General features: G+C 34.7%; 4 protein-coding genes across 7 annotated transcripts; 3 read left to right on the top strand and 1 right to left on the bottom strand.

Moving 5' to 3' along the window:
- Positions 1-1149: 1149 nt before the first annotated feature.
- On the top strand, positions 1150-3167 carry LOC106769802 (probable L-cysteine desulfhydrase, chloroplastic). Its single transcript, XM_014655565.2, has one exon. It carries the CDS (start codon positions 1582-1584, stop codon positions 2905-2907), a length of 1326 nt encoding a protein of 441 aa, XP_014511051.1. The 5' UTR covers positions 1150-1581; the 3' UTR covers positions 2908-3167.
- Positions 3168-6282: 3115 nt separating this feature from the next.
- Positions 6283-9853, top strand: LOC106772824. Of its 3 annotated transcripts, none has more exons than XM_014659426.2 (5): positions 6283-6609; positions 6709-6741; positions 6993-7348; positions 7442-9380; positions 9500-9853. In XM_014659426.2, the coding sequence occupies exons 3-4, from the start codon at positions 7002-7004 to the stop codon at positions 9354-9356; spliced, it is 2262 nt and encodes a 753-aa protein (XP_014514912.1). In that variant the 5' UTR covers positions 6283-6609; positions 6709-6741; positions 6993-7001; the 3' UTR covers positions 9357-9380; positions 9500-9853. The 3 variants fall into 3 exon arrangements, with proteins under 3 accessions (XP_014514912.1, XP_014514914.1, XP_014514915.1); XM_014659428.2 differs by having other exon boundaries at positions 6706-6741; XM_014659429.2 differs by lacking the exon at positions 6709-6741.
- Positions 9854-12870: 3017 nt separating this feature from the next.
- Positions 12871-14121, top strand: LOC106771369. The gene is made up of 2 exons (XM_014657339.2): positions 12871-13805; positions 13972-14121. The coding sequence occupies exon 1, from the start codon at positions 12975-12977 to the stop codon at positions 13719-13721; it is 747 nt and encodes a 248-aa protein (XP_014512825.1). The 5' UTR covers positions 12871-12974; the 3' UTR covers positions 13722-13805; positions 13972-14121.
- A 3003-nt stretch (positions 14122-17124) lies between these two features.
- LOC106769695 (putative pentatricopeptide repeat-containing protein At3g16710, mitochondrial) lies at positions 17125-20374 on the bottom strand. Of its 2 annotated transcripts, none has more exons than XM_014655418.2 (2): positions 17705-20374; positions 17125-17619 (listed from the first exon to the last, which is right to left on the bottom strand). In XM_014655418.2, the coding sequence occupies exon 1, from the start codon at positions 20141-20143 to the stop codon at positions 17978-17980; it is 2166 nt and encodes a 721-aa protein (XP_014510904.1). In that variant the 5' UTR covers positions 20144-20374; the 3' UTR covers positions 17125-17619; positions 17705-17977. The 2 variants fall into 2 exon arrangements, with proteins under 2 accessions (XP_014510904.1, XP_022640838.1); XM_022785117.1 differs by having other exon boundaries at positions 17599-20064; positions 20195-20374.
- Between the last annotated feature and the right edge of the window lie 240 nt (positions 20375-20614).

Here is a 20614-nt window from a genome sequence, read left to right as displayed (position 1 = left end):
ATTTCTGATAACTTTTAGCATCTATCTTTAAATCTTCATTAAATTGTAATTGCATCAAAGATGAATTATACTGTTAACACGAAGAAAATAATTTTTCCATGAACAAGAATATAATGAACCCCTGCATATCACATTAACATAACAAGAAGATAGGACAAAGGTCCACTGAAGGACAGAAAAGACAAAACTTAGTTCGAATACTTCAAGTAACATGTTGAAGTTTTAGCATCAAGTTATTGACCCAATCAGTGCAAGTTAAACAAAGTGAAACAACAAAGCTAATTAATAACAAAGTCAAGTGGCAAAACATATTACAAAAATATTATTTTTTTAAAAAGAAAAATAAGCCTGCATCGAAGTGTATTTGTTTCATATTACTCTATAAAATAAAAATGAATATCATCAAGTGGAAAAATCGACAAGCATATAAATCATCATATAAAGTCCTAAATAATATGGTGTCGTTGGTTTCCATATGCTCCGATAAAAACATATGTTGTTCAACCTTTAGCTATTCATTTTTAAAAAATTCTAATGTATATTTTTTTCTTATCCTATAATACATATTTTTCAATTGGAAAATTGTTTTTTTCTTTGCTTTACTGATTTAAATTTCTTGATTCAGTGGGATATAATGAAATACTTCTAAAAAGGAAGTAAACATTCAACAACTTGAAATCTGTGGGTTTATGCAATATTTACCTGATGATACAGACTTTGAAACATTGTATTATCCAAAAGAAAAAGTCGTTAACAATTATATGAATATAATTCCTATTGTTGTATGGTATCTTCAAAGGCTTTTGATTATAATTTTCAATAACAAGTGGAGGGTTATAATATAAAGAGCTTTGAAGTTGTCCCAATATTGAGATGTATACAAGAAATTGGTATTTTACATGATATAATTCATTGCCCCCTCTCCACAAATATTTAGATGGAACACGAAATCAACAAAACTTTTACTCAAAGGAAATCCATGGTTGTATACCTTTTATGGATTCACTTCATCATCGCCAGTAAATTTTTGGCAAATGACAACAAACATTAATTCTGTGTTGGGAGCAGAAGCAGGAAACAGAGTAGTAAACATACCCCTTTATTAAGTAAAAAAGTATAAGAAAAAACCCCTTTGCATTGGTTTCAAACTCATTGAATCAAGCACACTCATTCATCCTTTACTTTGAAAAGCATTCCAAGTAATGAATATAAATAAGCAAGCATAACAAGGTCACTCAGTGGTCAAATCCTATAGTTGTGTGCTAGTGGGGTGTGCAATAGAAAACCAAATTCCAAGCATAAAAAGGAAAAGATGGGAAACGGATTGCAATGATACCAGCACTTCCTGGAGCATTACATTGCATTGCATTATATGAATAAGAAAACAGCAGCATCCATAAAAAGGGTACCTTTATGCTGGTTGGCTGGTTTTGTTCCTCCCTCATTTTATATTCCAAATTTCCCATGTCACTATATGGATTGCTGAGTAGACTCTAATGCGAATGAAAGATAATATCACCACACTTTGTCTTCATTCTCTTCCCCTCCTTCCCTAGATCCACTCTCCTCTCTCAGTCTCCAATGGCTTCCACCGAACACCAAAACGGCGACGCGGTTTCCCATCCCCACAAGAAGTTAAAGCCCACCAATTTCATCACCGACGCCGAGATCCAATCTGAATTCTCCCACCACGACCCCGCCGTGGCGCGCCTCAACAACGGCGCCTTCGGCTGCTGCCCGGCCTCCGTCCTCGCCGTGCAGCGCGACTGGCAGCTCAAGAACCTCCGCCAGCCGGACCAATTCTACTTCAACCACCTCAAGAGCGGCCTCCTCCGCTCCCGCACCATCATCAAGGACCTGGTCAACGCCCGTCACGTGGACGAGATCTCCCTCGTCGACAACGCCTCCACCGCCACCGCCATCGTCCTCCAGCAGGCCGCCTGGGCCTTCCACGACGGAACCTTCCAGAAGGGCGACGTCGTCCTCATGCTGCACTACGCCTACGGAGCCGTAAAGAAAGCCATCGAGGCCTACGTGGTACGTGCCGGCGGCTCCGTCGTCGTGGTCCCCCTCCGCTTCCCGGTAACCTCCAACGACGAAATCGTCCGGGAGTTTCGCAAGGCCATCGAGAAAGGAAAGTCCCGAGGTAACAGAATCCGCTTGGCGGTTATCGACCACGTGACTTCCATGCCCAGCGTGGTCATTCCCGTTAAGGAGTTAGTTACGCTCTGCAGGGAGGAGGGGGTGGAGCAGGTTTTCGTTGACGCGGCGCACGCGATTGGGTGCACGCGCGTGGATATGCAAGAGATTGGCGCGGATTTCTACACGAGCAATTTGCATAAGTGGTTCTTCTGCCCCCCTTCCGTGGCGTTCCTCTACGCACGTGCGTCGCCGAAGTCACGTGACCTACACCATCCCGTTGTGTCTCACGAGTACGGGAATGGGTTAGCGGTGGAGAGTTCTTGGACCGGGAACCGGGACTACAGTGCACAGTTGGTGGTTCCTGCGGTTATGGATTTCGTGAAGAGGTTCGAAGGAGGAATCGAAGGGATCAGAAAAAGGAATCATGATGTTGTGGTTGAGATGGGGAAGATGTTGGTGGAGGCTTGGGGAACCCATCTCGGAACTCCTCCTGACATGAGTGCTAGCATGGTGATGGTAGGTTTGCCTCCATGTTTGGGGATTATGAGTGATTCTCATGCTCTCAAACTTAGGACTCGTTTGAGAGATGAGTTTGGAGTTGAAGTTCCCATTTATTTCGCTGGAGGAGAAGAAGACGCCACTGTTACTGCCTATGCCCGAATTTCTCGCCAGGTTTACAACAAACTTGAGGACTATGTTAAGTTTAAGGATGCAATTAATCAACTTGTCACCGATGGCTTCACCTGTGCTCTTCTTTCCGATTGAACTTTTTCTCATCCTCTCTTTGCTTTAATTAACTCACAAATAGTAACAGATACATCAGTTTTCTACACAGAATAATAATAATATCTGCAAATATTGAGTTTGCGTATCTGCTTATTTTGCCCTTGTGCAAATACTCTTTTCTGCAATGTTAATAAACTCTCTTAGCAGATTCCCTCTGTTTTCCATGTTTCATTGGAAATTTGCAAAATTTAAGGACCAATTTCCATTTTATCTCAGTCTCTGTGGATTTATCATTTGAATTCTTTGTTTTCGTCATTTTAACACTTGTTCACCATTTACCCTGTTTTGACCTCACCATTTTATTTTCTGCCTATACTTGCTCTGTCTTCTCTCTTTGGTGACCTTGTTCAAAACTCGAAGTTGCATTTTGTACATGGAAACCATAATGTAATGTTATAGTATTTGACGCATTTTCACATGATATTTTATTTTCAATTAGATGGAGAATGAAGTGAGGTGAATCTTTTAATTCTTAGTCCGCATAGGCAATATAATTCATTGTTGGCTAACTCACCAAGAATTGCATTGATGCCATTTGTCTTGTTTGTTGTGATAAGGTCTCAAACTTTGTTAAAAGAGAATGAAGAAACACATGTTGATCAATCACATCACGCTTATATCTTATGGCTGCAATCACGCTTGAATTTACCAACCATTACCTACAATTTAATCTATAAATGTATGTCTTTACATTTGGGAAGGATGTAATTAAAATCTCTTAAACCAATCTATAACATTATTAATTAACAGGGTTTTATACATTGGTGCACACAACAATATTTTAGTGGTAAAATTGGATGTATTTTTTTATTATTATTTTGCGTCTTTTTATGCTATTGTTTTTGTGAATGAATTATTAATGAAATTGTATTATATGTATTTATCGATACATATGGACAGCAATAATGACTAATTGTTTTGATATGGAAAAAACTAATCAGTTACAATTAAAATAAGTTAAACATCTCATTAATATAAATAAATCAATATTTATGTTTAAAAGAAATTTGACCATAATCAAATTAATCATAATCAAAAGTTCATAAGTTAAAGAAACTATTATTGAGACTTTTTGATATATATTTATTATAGCATTAATTGTTTTAATAGATTGAATCAGAGTTATCTTTAGCATCATAACACTTTTAACAGGTACTCCATGATTACTTGCTGAACAAATTATCCTAACACGGAAAGAACCACATTGAAGTGTGCAACCAAAAATTGTTTTAAATGAATGTTAATTGTGAGGTCGAGTAGAAACTACTTAAGCTCACATGATAATTACTAGGGAACATGCAAAGTAATGTTGTGTTAAAGAAAGTTTTGGACGATCAAATGGATCCAAGGAGATTATGTAGAGGATGCAAAGACATGGATGTGATGCACAAGAAGTATGAGGAAGAGATAAAGGCGCTGCGAGCTGAGAATGCAATCATTCGATAAAAGATGGATGGTAAAGATCTCATGTCATGCACCCCAACCCTTTAGGGACCAACAAAGCAATTCTGAGATGAGACAAACCGAATGATTCAAGCGAACAACTTCAAGGTAAGCAAAGACCATAACCCGTCCATAATGACAGTTGATACGACCAATCTACTCCCATTCATTGTGGGGATCACGAAGACTCTTTTGCTCGACAACTAGAGGATGTCTGTATTTGACAAGTATGATGGGTCTATTGACCGAGACAAGCATATTAGAATTTTTATGAATATGATGGCATTATTTATGATGAATGATGTCATATGGTGTATAATTTTCTCCACCACTTTGAAGGGGAAAGCTTTGGCTTGGTTTCCTGTTTTACCAGTCAATTTAGTGAATTGTTTCACAACCATCCTATCAAGAGTTGGATCTTAGTTTGCCACCAGCTGACCCAATCATCTAACATCGATTACCTTGGTCAATATTAAACAAGAGAAAGATAGATTCCTTTGAGTCTTCATGGAGTTTTCCAAATCAGGAACCTTAGTCTTGATGTGGCCATGCATCATATGTTTATGTATTACTTTTGATACTATTCGTTGATAGTTTATACATAAAATTTATAGAGAATCTGAACAAACTTTTATGCAGATATAAATTAATAATAACAATACAATTATTAATAAAATATTAATAATAATAATTTTTCATATAAATCTATACAAATTATAATCTACAAAATTAAAAGATTGAAGAAGAGATGTGATTGTGAATTAAACTCACTTATAGAACTAAGTTACTACATGTTGAGTCACCTTGTCAGTTCTAAATGAATAAGAAATTATCTTATATAAGTCAATTTAAAGCACTAAATAAATGAGTTTGAAATAACAAATTGAAATAATTGATTTATTTTCATTATGGAAATGTTATATACTATAAAAGAATCACATGTTATAAGGATCAAGAATCACATGTTATAAAGAAGGTATATCACTTATATGCTGAAATGAACAATTTAATATAAAAGATGACAGTCATTCTTCAGACATTCCAACCGAGCTAAATCTCAGATTAGTGAAAAGATGACCAAGTTGTGGTTCAATAATGTAAATTCAACACTAAAAAAGCAACTGATTGATCTATTAAGATAAGGGTAAAAGATTTTTACATCAATAAAAAAGTATATACTAAAATTACTTGTAAACCTTAGTATAATTAAAACATAATATATAACTCATCTCATCATGTCAATTTTATAAATTACTTCAATGATTTTAAATATGAAAAAAATTATTCTTAAATATGATATTCTAATACTATTTCAAGAGTTAATTATTCTTATATGTTCTGTTTGTCTTCTAACTATTTTTTCAGTATTGTGCATAGAATTATACAAACTGAGTTATTGGACCTAACATTTCTTCAATTCAGGAGTCTCAACCCTTATAATTTGTAATTAAATCAATTGAATAAAACAAATTTGTATTTGCAAATGTCTTATTTTAATTTAATTCTAATTCTATTTTACTTAATCAATAGGTTAAATAGAATATCATGAATTCAAATTTACATACACTTAATGTTAAGTTGACATGTTGAATATATAATGATAGTTATAGTTTATGGTGTGGGATAAATGATACTTATCAAATTAGTTGTCTTTCTAAACATATTTTTCCTGTCTCTTGTATAAGATTTAGAAATTGTGTAGAAGAGTATAGGATAAGATTATGAGTACATAATTTTTTAATAATATACAATAAATGACCTAAATCGGAGTATGAAAAATACATGTTGAATATATAATGTTTTGGAAAGATAGTAAAACCTGTCAGAAGTTTTTTTTTTTTTTAATTTACCAAAAAATCTAGGATGACGCCATCTCATTCATGCATCTAAAAGGGTAAAAAGGAGAGAGTACATGATATGATATGAAAGAAGGATGAGAGATTATACTATAGATGGACACCTCTGTGCAAGCCCAGTTTCGCCCAGCCCTAAAAGCTTTTTGAATCACAAGATTTGTTTGGGAGCAGGAGTAGGACATGACATTGCTTTCAATAAACAACAACAAATTCATATTTTGATTTTCTTTTTTCTTCTTTTCCCATTCACTGTCAAAGAGAAATCAAATGTGACAGCACTCTCGCTGATGCTGCAAGCACCGACCTTGAGAGAAGCGTCCGTGTGTAATTCATCGCCTTTGGTATTAGAAACCCTAATTCACCTTCTCTAGTAATCAGACAGGTATATTTGTAATATTCTTCATTTGTGTTTCCTCTGATCTTAGGGTTACACTTTGACTGATCATCATACCTATTCTGAATTTAAATGGAAAAACAGCAGGTTCTTCTTCAGGTTAAGGGTCTCCAATTAGGGGTAATGAAACTATGCTATGTCTCAATGCGATATTTTTATTCTTGAAGGAATGGGATGTCATCTTAGTACTATAGATATTTGAATTAGCCATTCACAATCCTAAAAGTATTGAATTTTATGTTATTTTTTTTTTCTATCATCAGTAAAAAGATAGAACTAATTAGTTCTTTACACTTTTCATTTTGTGTTGCTGTTGTTACTGGAACATTCTTTATATGTGTCATCTTGATGATAAAAATTATCTATTTCAGTGTTAGGTTATGGCTGCCATGAAGCTAATTGCAATATGTCAGTCCGGAGGCAAGTTTTTGACTGAGAAAGACGGTTGTTTGTCATATAAAGGTGGTGATGCTCATGCTATAGACATTGATGATGAAATGAAGTTTGACGAGTTCAAGGTGGAAGTGGCCGAAATGTTTAACATTAGAACTGATAGCATGTCTATCAAGTATTTCCTTCCTGGGAATAAGAAGACTCTCATTACTGTATCTAATGACAAGGATCTGAAGCGGATGATTAAATTTCATGGGAGTTCTTCTACTGTTGATATTTATATCCTTTTTGAAGAGGTAGTTGCCCTTGAGGTATCAAACATGCCTGGCAGTAGGTAGTTATCTTTCTTTCTATGCTAATAATATCTCTATCTATGTTATTTTGTAGAACATTCTAGGGCTTAATTTTGGAATTCTTGGACTTTTAGGTCAAGCAGAACAACATTGTCTGAAACAGTAGCACCGGCACCACTCAATGCTTGTCACAGTCATATTGTTGATACTGTGCTTGATCATGATACCAATCAAATTGATACAAATATGGATATGGACATGCTGCCGGAAATTTCTCCCTCTCTTCCTCTTCAATCCTCAATCGAAGAGAAGTATGCCAAGGGAGCACAGCAGTGGCAAAATACTATAACAGGGGTGGGTCAAAGGTTCAGTAGTGTACATGAGTTTCGAGAATCCTTGCGTAAATATGCCATTGCCCATCAATTTGCTTTCAAATATAAGAAAAATGATAGTCATCGAGTAACTGTTAAATGCAAAGCAGATGGTTGTCCTTGGAGAATTCATGCATCAAGGTTGTCAACCACTCAGTTGATATGTATAAAGAAAATGAATTCAACTCATACCTGTGATGGGGCTTTTGCAACAACAGGGCATCAAGCAACTAGGAGTTGGGTGGCCAGTATTATAAAGGAGAAGTTGAAAGATTTTCCGGATTACAAACCTAAGGACATTGTCAATGACATCAAACAGGAATATGGAATTCAACTGAACTATTTTCAAGCATGGCGTGGGAAAGAGATTGCTAAAGAGCAGCTTCAGGGTTCTTATAAAGAGGCATACAGTCAGTTACCTTTCTTCTGTGAAAAGTTAATGGAGGCTAATCCTGGTAGTCTTGCCATGTGCACAACAAAGGAAGACTCAAGCTTCGATCGTCTCTTCGTATCACTTCATGCTTTGTTGCATGGCTTCCAACAAGGTTGCCGACCACTAATTTTCCTTGATAGCATTCCATTGAGGTCAAAATACCAAGGAACACTGTTAGCAGCAACTTCTGCAGATGCTGATGATGGTGTGTATCCTGTTGCCTTTGCTATTGTTGATGATGCAGAATGTGATGATAGCTGGCATTGGTTCTTACTTCAACTCAAATCGGTGCTTTCAACATCTTGTCCCATAACATTTGTAGCAGACAGAGAGAAGGGGCTGAAAACTTCAATTGCAGAGATATTTGAAGGTTCATTTCATGCATACTGCCTGCGATATTTGACTGAGCAACTTTTTAGAGACTTGAAAGGGCAGTTTTCTCATGAGGTAAAGCGACTCATGATTGAGGATTTATATGCTGCTGCGTATGCCACCAAACCAGAAGGTTTTCACAACTCAATGGAGAGCATTAAAAAGATTTCTGAAGAAGCTTACAATTGGATTATTCAAAGTGAACCTCAGAACTGGGCAAATTCATTTTTTCAGGGTACTAGATATAATCACATGACATCCAACTTTGGGGAGCTCTTCTATAGTTGGGTATCTGATGCAGATGAATTGCCGATAACGCAGATGGTCGATGTAATTAGGGGTAAGATTATGGAGTTGATAGTTGCCAGAAAGACTGCATCAGAACAATGGGAAACTAGGTTGAGTCCATCCATGGAAGATAAGCTTAAAAAAGAAAGTCAAAAAAATCATTCACTTTCAGTTCTGCAATCAACATGTAGCACCTATGAGGTATGTGGCGACACAACTGAGGTGGTTGATATTGACAGATGGGAATGTAGTTGTAAAGCCTGGCAACTGACTGGTGTGCCATGTTGTCATGCCATTGCCGTAATTGTTGGCATTGGCCAAAGTGTTTATGATTATTGCTCCAGATACTGTACAACGGAGAGCTACAGGTTGACATACTCGGAGATTGTGCATCCAATTTCAGATGCGGAAATGTCTGCTTCAAAAGATTCTCAGCTTGTGGTAACAGTAACACCTCCTCCCACCAAAAGACCTCCTGGTCGACCAGCTACAAAGCGATTTGGACCTCATGAAGTAGTCAAGCGCCATCTACATTGCAGCCGATGCAAGGGACTTGGACATAACAAGTCTACTTGCAAGGAGTAACTATAGCACTGGATACCATCATATGTAAGTGCTTCCTTCAATACATTTATTGTAATGCTGAATTCTAAATTTGCTAGTCTTAAAATAACAGTATTGGATTGAAAATGAACTAATCTATTTCCTCTTTTTGATTTTATCAACAGAGTTTCAGCCAAGGATCGGTAGCACAAGGGTATGTACATTGCATCTAACTGATCTTCTGAAAGGACTGAAAAAAGACACTAGATTTACTGTAGTTTTAGGTGTACAATAAGCATGGTAGTTCCATGATATGTATAATTCTTTGGCTCATGGTTTACTGGTTTAAATTCATGATGTAATCTAGGCCAGATTCTCCTTGTTCTTCTTAGTCTGGATAGATGAGATAAGTGTGAAAGACATAAAATTAGGGAAAGCCAAATATAAAGGGCTCATTTACTGGTTAGTACCAATAGATTCTGCATCCAATTGCACTGATTGTAAATACAACGTCAATAAAGAGTATATTGGGGAATTCAGTGCATGATTGTTCTTAGGTTTAGTAAAATTGGATTAATTTAAAATCATTGAATGTAATTTAAATAAATGTTTAAATTAGTTTCAATCCCTTATTGAAACATGAACAATGTGAATTGTTGAGTGAGCTATTAAGGGTGAAAGTTTTAAGAGTAATAAATAAGGGATTTAACATTTAGAGAAATTTAAATTTATTGAATTTGGGTTATTTTGTTTTGAATTATTTTTAAAAGTTTTATTTAGATAAGATAATTTTAATTTTTTATAAAGTATTTAAATGATTAATGAATATAAAAATGTCAAATACAAAACTCAACCTTCAATCTTGCAATCAAGTAGATATAGAAGAAAAAAACACACGAGTTTTAATTTATATGATATGGTTGATATTCAGAAAAAAAAAAAAAACTCATGGTATCAGTGGACAAAAGTTAGTTCCTATCTATATTACAGCATAAACATTAATGTTAATTAGAAAATAGTTGATATCATGTTGGGTAAATGATTTTGACTTATATTACTTGAAAAATAGTTTTATTTAGTAGATATTGACACAAAAAAACAAATTGTAATTAACTTTACCTAATAAAAATAAATATCTTTTGCAGTTAAAAAGTTACATTGAATCAATAATTGAAAATATCTCAATAAGAATTAAAAAAAATAATATTCCAAGCTTGAATCAAAGAGAATATTAAAAAGATATATATATATATATATATATATACATTTAGAGAAAAAAAAAATCAACTGATATTATTATTATAATTATATTGTAATTATTATTCTTGTTATTACTATTACTATTTTATAATTTTCAAATTCATTAACTTTTATTTGAGAAATATACAATATATTTAATAAAAGGTTTAAATCATTTAGGCATCTCTGTTAGGTATTCTCAATTTATCTTCTTTTTTCCAATTGAGTCGTTATAAGTGTTAATTTCAATTAATTGAACCTCTGCCGTCAAATTTCGTTAACAGCTGCTGCACAAGTGGTGGACTGACGTGTCTAATGACTTAAACGTCGCATATTTAAAAGTGAAACGTGGCATATTTAGAAGTGAAACGTGTCCCTGGCCACTTTCAACGCCTCTGAGACCACCGCAGAACCGTCATCCACCATCGTGAAGCATCTTCGCGAAGGCGCAACCCAAATCACCGCTGCGAGTTCATCTTCTTCCCTAGGCCTCCAATATCCTCACCTTCAAATCGTCCCAGTTCACACTTAACACCCAAACTACGAAACCTCGTTACGAAGAACTCTAAAACACCAATCGCAAATTTCATTCTCAATCGTAAGTTTCATCTTGTTCCCTATCCATCAAGCCTGCAGAAGGAAACCAGAAATCACAATATCAGGATTGTTTTCTCCTCCACCAAGAATCCAATTCCAAATCGCAATGGTGAAGAAGCTGCATCAGAAAACGCAGAAACCCCTCCATTGCGAAAGCACCAAATCGCGATCGCACCATGACCTTCGTCTCGAACCAAAACCTTCAAGGAAAGCCAAACACAGAACCAAAACTTTCTTAGTCACGGACCAGTGATATGGAGTTGCAAGGAAGTTTTGATGGTTGGCGAGAGACAAGAATCCACGGCGACACCAGTAACAGCCTTACCTTGAAGGAAGGAGAACACGGGATGGTAAAAAGTAATCAGATATCAATGCAGAGGAAAGGAGGTTCCTGTTGTGGGGGAGCGTGGGATCTCTTGTTTCTGAAATTTCTATGCTCTGGCCCATTTGAGAGATTCAGTTTTTTGTCTGTTTGTCTTTGTTCTGGATGAGGAGTGTGGGGAATTTTGTGGAGCAGTGGATTTTGGAGTTTCTCTGCCAGCGAGGTTGGGTTCCAATCCAGAAGATGTAAATCTGTTTTGTTAAAAATATCATGGTTTGTGTTTATCGTGTTTTTTTGTTTTTTCTTTTTTTGGTTTGGGGGATGAACAATTTTTTCTCTTTTGTTGAAGTAGTTGTTATGAAGTATACCATGAGATGAGAATTTCTTTGGTGTCCATGTTTTTTATCTGTTGGTGTTTTCAGATTATGGCTTCTCTGAAATTTTGGTTTTATCTCTTGATCTGTTAATGTTTGAAGCTTTCGCCGTAAAATTCCCTCTTCATATGTGTAATTTTGTGGCAGAATATCTAGAGTACTGCAAACTTAAGCTTGACTTTCGCTATGAAATTCCCTATCCATATGTTCTTGATTTGTTAATATTTGAGTCAGTTAATTATGTAGATCTTAATTTTTCTTTAAGAAGGTTGAAAGGGGTTGAAAGAGAGAAAAATGAAAGGAGCAATAAAATGGCATGGGAATGGCGTGGGACACTCTTGAAAGCATTTATACACGTCAGTCCATATTAATGAAATTTGATTATAGAGACTCAATTGGTGAGAAATTTTAAAAGAAGTACACTAAATTAAAAATACTTAACAAAAATAAAAACGTTTAAATAGTTTAAATCTTAATAAAATGTAAATTTTCAAAACAAAAGTCTAAATTTGTTTAAATAATAACATGGAATATATAAATTTTGTCTTTATTATTATAGAACTATATCATGTTAATATTAGAGTTTAATACGGATAAGAATAGAAATATAATGAAAAGAATAATATGGTATATCTTTTATTATTTTTACATCAAAAATTTGTTACACCTTTTTAAAATTAATTACTTTATTTTTTAATTTATTTGTTTTTATAAATATTAATAGAAATGCGTACATTTTTGCACATGTATGTACATGATTATAAAAAAAATTATTTTAGTTATTATTAAATATAAATGTTATTAAATTTGTAAAAAAATATTTTTTTAATAGTTTATTACAAAGAATAGATACAATATTTATAGAGTAATAAGAATAAATTTGATATTGAGATGTATCAAATGATTATGAAGAGATAGATAAAAGTTTATTTTTTTTAATAACTATTTTATTCTTAAATCAAATGATGTAAAAAATATCATTTTCTTAAAAAATAAAAAGGTTCAGTTACCATAGCCTAGATAATAAAATATCAAATGAAATTAGTTTTCCTCTTTCCTCATCTTCTTCTCTCCCATCCTCTCTGTCCAAAACCCTAAAACCCAGTTTCGAAACCAATCGCCATTGTCATGAATCTTCCTCCGACTAAACCAAGTCTTCTGCCGCTGGACACTGCCCTCAATCCGGAATGTGCCCACTGTGCCTCTAAGGACAGCCGTCTCTTCCACCGCCTCTGGATTCGGGGCATGAGCCGCCGCGTCTGCACTTCCTGCGTCCTCCTCCTCCACCCGTCTTCCTTCTGCCCCTATTGCTTCCAATTTTTTGACCACCCTCTCTCTAATACCTCCGCCCCTGCTCACCGCTTCCTGTCCTGCACCAAATGCTCCTCACTCACTCACCTCGATTGTCTCCCTTCGCCTCTGCCTTCCTCCCCTTTCCTCTGTCCACCTTGCTCTCAACCAAACTTCTCTTTTTTCCCCGATTCCATCTCCTCCCTGGACAAACGCCATGCCCTCATCCTCCTCTGTGCCTGTAAGGTTGCCTCCGCCGCCGCTTCCAAGTCTCTCGCCCTTGCCCGGACTAGAGTTGAGCGAACTGTCCGCGAGGCTGCCCTGGCGAGAAAGAGGGCACGGGACTCTTTGGACCATTGCTCCATTCTTGACAAGATTAAGCGGCTGGGCCTTGAGGGCACTCTTGAGGTTTCTAATGCCAGGAATTTGGGAACACATCATAATAATGTTGTGTGTAAAAAAGAGGAGTTAAATAGTTTCACAGGACAGAGTAAGGTTAATGTTAAGGGACCTTCTGAGGTGCCGCTCTTGCCTCGTCCTGTCATTAAAAGTGGGAATAATGAAGGCAAATTATTGACTCGATAGAGGAGTTGATAGGCTAGGATAGTTGATGTTGCCTCTACCAATATTTTGTAAGTGGCACTGGAAAAACATTCAGATTTATCCAAGGTATTATTTTTTCAGAAATTTGTGTTTTTAGTCTAGGGCTTATATTCTTAAATGATGAGTTTTTTAGTTTGAGGATAACTTTTTTTTCCCTTATGTTTAATTCAGTGAATAATGCTGGTTTTGTAGAATAAGATACGAACACCTTGCTTGAATTGTTTGAATGCAGGTAGAAGAAGCTAGCGACTGTGTTCTGATTTTCAGTTGTGGTGGAATTATGAGCAATTGGTTCATTTTTCATTGGATATATATACCCTTGTAAAGCTTCCTTAGTAATGTGATTATGCAATTTAAGTGCTATAAGCTGTAATTACTTCAAGCACATGATTCTCTCTTTAAGATCAGACTTTAGACTGATCTTCATTCTTTTTCTTTTTATTTTCTTTAGTGGCTGATTGGTTGACTGCTTCATAATGACTTTGGATACCTTGGATTCATTAACTATCAATTTTGGATTTAGGAATTCTTTTTCAGTGGAAGATTTTTGTTTGTAATTTGGCCATAGCAAATTTCAAATTCGATCAAGGTGAGTTATACAGATTTCAGAACTGGATAGAGATTTCCTAGACTTGATGTTTGCATTAGAAGGAATTTAAATTTTTTAATGTATTTCAACTTATGTCAGGTTAATGTTTATGCGTAGCCTGTAGCCTGTAGCCTGATATTGATTATGCTGGGATTAGGTCATATGCCTAATAAACTTTTGAATACAAACTGTTTTTCCATAGGGATAATTTTAAATCAGCTTATATATAATTTAAAATGGAGAGAAATTTTGATAAGATATATCATAGATTTTTATTTCGAATTAATTTATGCATAAGCTAAATTCTAGTTAATAAAAAAATAAAGTTTAATTTAAACTAAAAAGTTAGTTTTGATTTTTTTTTTTAGTTTTTTCTTTTAAAAGTTTTTATACTCAAAATAAACTCTAACATTACATGATTGCATTGTCAGATTTATTAAATCAGCCATGAACACTGAGTAGCTTTTCAACAATCTTCTTATTCCATAGTGCAAAACAATTCTATGAAATAGTGTCATCAAAGCGGATAATGAATTTGGTTTGGTTCACCATATACTAGACTAGACTTGTTTATTAATGAATTGATAAATATTCAAATTTCGTTTGGTTCACCTTAGACCAGAGATTAAAAGAGTTGATTTAATGATTTACTTAATTATAAGCTTATATTAATTAAAAATTTCGTTTGGTCCTCATGTTTTTTTTGTTCCAATTGCATCCTAATATTTGTAATTTGAGGCAATTAAGTCCTTTCCTTTTTGTTCCAATTGCATCCTAATATTTGTAAATTTGAGACAATTAAGCCCTCTCAATTGGTCTACGACGTTAGTTCCAGTTAACGGAGAGGGTTTAATTGTCTCAAATTTACAAATATTAGGATGCAATTGGGACATAAAAAAACATGAGGACCTAATTGAGGATGGGAAACAAATATGAGGACTAAAACATATATTTAAACTTAAAAATAATAATAAATTTTTTAATCTAAATATAAATAAAAAGAAAGGTTTTAATTAGATTTATGATAAATTAAACATAAAATTTCATTTACACATATATCACAATCTTTTGTATAGATTTTTAAATTTTTCATGTTGTTTAATTATTACATATAAAAATAATTTTATGAAAGTGTTTTTTCAATATTTTATAAAATGATTAATCCAACAACAAATATTTATTAAAAAAATTAAATAAATTGATGAATCAATTTGACTTATCACAAATATAATCTGGGTGAGTTTAATTATTAGTGGATCAGGTTCAAAATTTGATAACACTACTTTTTGATATTTTGTAAAATGACTAATCCAACAAAAAAAAATTATTAAAAAAATGAAGTAAATTGATAAATCAATTTGACTTATCACAAATATAATCTGGATTTCAAAATTTGAAAACACTACTCTATGAGTAGAAAGTCAAGCTACGAAGATTATTCCTCTTCTATAAATCAGTTGGTAGCTAGCATTGTCAAATTATCATGGATGTGGAACATAAAGTCATCTGTATCATATAAATTAGAGAGGTTAGCTTCCCCATAAATATTAGAAGGTCATGGTTTTACTGTCAATTAAAAGAAGCTAATCCTCAAGGTTGTCACTAGCTAGTAATTTGCTATACTTGCATTTTGAGACCATTTGATTGCAGCAAGAAGCATAAAATAACTTCATGGATAAAGCATGACATGTACACATTGTAAAACTATAGTAAATATTTTAAGTCATAAAAATCAAAAGTCATTCCACGTCTTACATATCCATATGCTTCTCTTCTCTTGAAAGAATTGTCAGTGTTCCATTGCTGCAAGACTAGGTGCTGAATGAACAATCCTTGATGGATGGAGTACCACTCAGGATGGAACTTACATGTTAATTGTTAACCCTACTAATCGCATAGATATTAACCTTATGTTTCCACATATATCAATAATTCCAAGAAATTAAAATAAATAGATTTAAATTACTTACAATTAATATTTTTTTATTTTTTATAATAATTTGTTTGGATGAATTAATTAAAATATCTTAGATTTCAATTTCTTTGTTTGTATTAAAGTAATTTAATTTTTATGTTAATGCAAATTCAACTTTATACTTTAGTCTGGTTGAATTAGTTTGATCTTCAATATATAACGATTTGTATTGACTTTCAATTCGAATTTACTCCAAGAGATTCAATCTAGCTCCATCTTTGACCTGACTCGAATCGGTTCAATCTTCGGTCCAAGTAAATCTAGTTTGACTTTTGATCTGAACCAACTCAGCTCAACCTGTAGTCTGGGCTGACTCAACTAGACCCGTGACTAAGCTAATCCGGTTTGACCTCAACCTAAGTCAACATTTGGCCCATGACGACCCAACTTAACCTTTGGTTTGGGTTGACTCAACTCGACCTTTAGTCCTAACCAACTTGACTAAACCTTTAGCCTGGATGACTTAACTAAACCTTCACCCTGGATTGACTGGACTAAGCTTTCATCTTGGATTGACTGAACTGAACCTTCTTCCTATGTTGACTTTAGTGAACCTTCAACATTTTTTACTAAACCTTCATCAAGTGACTCGACTTGACTTTGTAAGTGGAATAAAAAAAAGTAAAATTTCAAATTTCTTACATTTTTAAGGTATTTAAAATTCTCTATTTTATTGAATTGAAATACCTTCTAAAATTTCTTAAATTTGAATTTTTTTTCTAATTTCTTTATTCAAACAAGTCATTTTAGTGTAAATAACTTAAAATTCTTCAAATAAATAAATTTTCCTTCTCCAAACACAACATAAACAAAATCCTAATCTTGTATTTGGATGAGAGATTTCATCAATTCCAAGAAATTAAAATCCATAGTATTTGAATTATTTCCAAGTTCCTTTAATTTCTCTTGTTTGAATAGAGTAATTGAAATATCTTATATTTTAGTTTTCATGTTTGAATAAAGCAATTCATTTCTACTTTAATACAAACTCAACTAGGTTGCTTTAGTTGAAGGTAATCTGCCCACTACACTTCCAACTGGCTGCAGCAAGTAGCCCTCACTGGTCAGACAGGTTACACGTCCAGGTACAGCCCTTCTTCACTTGACAGGTTCAGCTCCCAACCAATCAGCTCTTAAGTGACGTTGACAGTCTTGTCCAGGTTCCATTTTCAGCTTTTCCAGGCAGGTGTAGGTTACTGCTGTCTTTTCCAGCTCCCACTCTTAAGTGACCTTTGGCAGCAGGTCAATGTGCAAAAAAGAAACCATTCCCCCCAAACTTAAATCACACATTGTCCTCAATGTGCAAGGGGAGCAATCTGGAAACATCAAAGGGAGTACAGAATTAAGCATAAAATACAGAAAGAAAATTGTTCTGAGGTAATGAAAAAGAAAAAGTAAAACCGGAATGAAAACTCTGAAGCTGAAGTGCACTAGTCTTCCACTGCTGGTTCTGTCATATCCTTGGATTTCTCACTGGCTGAGCAGGAATTGGTCCATATTTTTGCTGCACCAACTCACTCACAGCAGTAGCTAGCTGACCAATCTGTGTCTTCAAGTCTTGAACGGTAGCTTCTATGGATGTCTCTTTTCACTAGCTGCTGTGGTGCAAAAGTTTGTGGTCTGAACTGTTGAAATTGACCAGGATTAAGATTCTTTTTACACAATGCTGAAGTATCATGTATCCCCGAGGCCTTCTGCAAGAATATTGCTAACAGAATCTAGTGAGGCAGAATCGTCAAAGAACATTGCTTGAGTCATTCCTTTTCTAACATCAGATCCAATCAATAGATTATGAGTGGTTGCATCAGGAACCCAACCTTTTTCTAACATTGAGTCCAGTAACCGACGGGCCTCGTGTTCCCTACCCTCTTTCAACAGGCCAGTTATCAGTAAGCCATACATTGCTGAATTCAAAATGTCACCACATGAAATTCTATCAATTGCACTAGAAATCATAGATAACTGAGAATGATTGGCCATGAATGACAGTTGATCAAATAGTTGGTCTGGATCAGGTATTAGACCTTCATTGATCATTGTATTGAAAAATAAAACACATTCCTTTATTTTGTTTTGTTTACTCATACTTTGAATAAGAATACAATATGCTTCCAGGTCAAGATTACTGCCCACCATCAACATTTGTGAGAGGAATGCTAACATATCTTCTGCCCTCCTTGATCTTAACAACAACTGCATGATAGCAGTGTGTGTGGCAATACAGCAAGAAATAGCACAAAAGCAAGCTAATTGCCATAGTCTTATGGCTTCTTTGACCTGTCCAGAGTCACATACACATTTTATCAATTTGTAGAAGGCCAAGGAGTGAAGAGAGCATCTCTTCATTGACATATAGTGAAACACTTCAATGGCATCTTCAGAATGTTTGATGTCGCAGAGACCACCAACTAGTTCAGAATATGAGGCAAAATCTAAAATCCAGCATCTGGCGCAAATTTGATGAAATAGTTTCATTGCTTCTTCATACTTGCCCAATCTACAGTTGCCAACTACAAGAGCAGAATACGTTGCACAGTCAAGAATAACAAATGATTTGATCATCCTGCCAAGAAGTATATGTGCCTTCTTGATGTCTTCATTCTCACAAAACCATCTAATGAGAATGTTCCAAGATTGACAATCTGCAATGTGTCTCTCAGACATTGTCTCCAGCAGAACATTTGCTGCCAGAATTTCACCAGCATTACAGCAACCTTCAAGCAATGTATTGAAAGGAGCAGTTTCATGAACTTGTCTACTTTCTAAAAACACTATAGCCTCCTTAATTTTCCCTAATTCACAGAAGCAATTCATTATATCAACAAGAACATAATGCTTTGGTGGCATACCACTTTCCATCATCTCATTTATGAGGGCAACAGCAGAATCCAACTGCAAGTTGTTGCAAAAACACCTTACTAGAACCTCATAAATGAAAGAATCTGGCTCAAAATCAGAATCTTTCATTATTTTAAACAACTTCACAGCCTCCTCTATTTTATTTTCCCTGCAAAACAGAGGTATTATGCAGGTATGAAAACTCAAATCTGGTTGACATTGAACTTTGAACATTTGTTCTAAAATAATAGCGGCTTCATCCACTCGACCATTCTCAATGAGAGCCTTCACAAGAATCTCAAAAGTCTTCCTATTTGGATTGCACCCTTTATTTTTCATTCTCCTAAATTGATCCAAAGCTAAGTCAATCTGATTGGTGGCAGACAATGCCTTCATCAAACAATTCAAAGTTTCAACTGTGGGTAACACACATGCCTTCACCATCTCTTTATAAACAAACAACGCCTTTTGAAATTCTGTATCCTTTCCACTCACAAGAGCACCCAATAAAGCATTAAAAGCTCCAATGGGCAGTCTATACCCACCCAAATTCATGTTCACTAAGACTGTAATAGCTTCTCCAATCCTACAATGCTCCACAAATGTGTGAACCAATGTCACAAGGGCCTCTTCAGTACCAGGGCACCTATCCTTGGCCATGTTTTCACAAAAATCCTTCATTTCCACAACTTTCCCAGCCATACCCAGTTTCAAAATTATCCTATAATATGTGTTCGAAGTGTGATGAAAACTCTTTTGCCTTGAAGCCCATTTGAATATCCTAACCGCTGAGTTCAAATCATTTGTACGGTCCAAGATCCGGATTAAGTTGTCAGGGGCTAGCTTATTTCTCAAAAAGTTGAGATCTTGTTCAAATTCAGATGAATCCTTGAGTTTAACAATCTCAGGGGTTTCTGAAATATCTGCAATACAGCTTGAAGAGAAATAAACCCATCTGAGGAATCGAGTAGGACATGCCGAAGACGGAAGCTTTATTGCCATGGAACAAAGTTAAAGAATAATTGAAGAGATGGGAAAAATTGAAACCCTGACCTGAGAAGGATACTTGTCGTCAATCATGTATGGAATAAAATTTCAGAAAGAGGGACTTCAGTAGGTTCTCAAGGAAACAGGAACACGAGAACAGGGCAAATTTTGTGATTCTAAAAGTTTTATTTTTCAAAATGTCTGTGATGATTTAGCTCTTCCTGGATTTTGGAGTTTTTCTAAAATATCTGTATGATTATAAGTAAGTTTTTTATAACAACATGGTCTGAATTAAAAAAAAAAACACAGAAATAAGTTAGGTTAATAACTTTTTATTAAACTTTTTTCGAATTTTCAATTTAATTCTTTAATATAAATTTAACCAATCTTAGTTTCTAAAAGATTTTCATTCATGTTTATTTAAGAAAATAGAGAAAAAAAATAGATGCAAAATAAAGTAAAAATAAAATGAAAAATTAGTATAAT

Source organism: Vigna radiata, chromosome 8 (genome assembly GCF_000741045.1).
Source record: "Vigna radiata var. radiata cultivar VC1973A chromosome 8, Vradiata_ver6, whole genome shotgun sequence".
NCBI lineage: Eukaryota > Viridiplantae > Streptophyta > Magnoliopsida > Fabales > Fabaceae > Vigna > Vigna radiata.
The sequence above is the reverse complement of the archived record's forward strand: the minus strand, read 5'-3'. Positions and strand labels throughout refer to the sequence as shown.

Excerpts from the sequence above, each read along its gene's own strand:
- LOC106769802 (XM_014655565.2), top strand. The coding sequence starts at position 1,582 with ATGGCTTCCACCGAACACCAAAACGGCGACGCGGTTTCCCATCCCCAC.
- LOC106772824 (XM_014659429.2), top strand. The coding sequence starts at position 7,002 with ATGGCTGCCATGAAGCTAATTGCAATATGTCAGTCCGGAGGCAAGTTT. Across the intron at positions 7,349-7,441 it reads TCAAACATGCCTGGCAGTAG|GTCAAGCAGAACAACATTGT; the intron begins GTAGTTATCTTT and ends TTGGACTTTTAG.
- LOC106771369 (XM_014657339.2), top strand. The coding sequence starts at position 12,975 with ATGAATCTTCCTCCGACTAAACCAAGTCTTCTGCCGCTGGACACTGCC.
- LOC106769695 (XM_014655418.2), bottom strand. The coding sequence starts at position 20,143 with ATGGCAATAAAGCTTCCGTCTTCGGCATGTCCTACTCGATTCCTCAGA.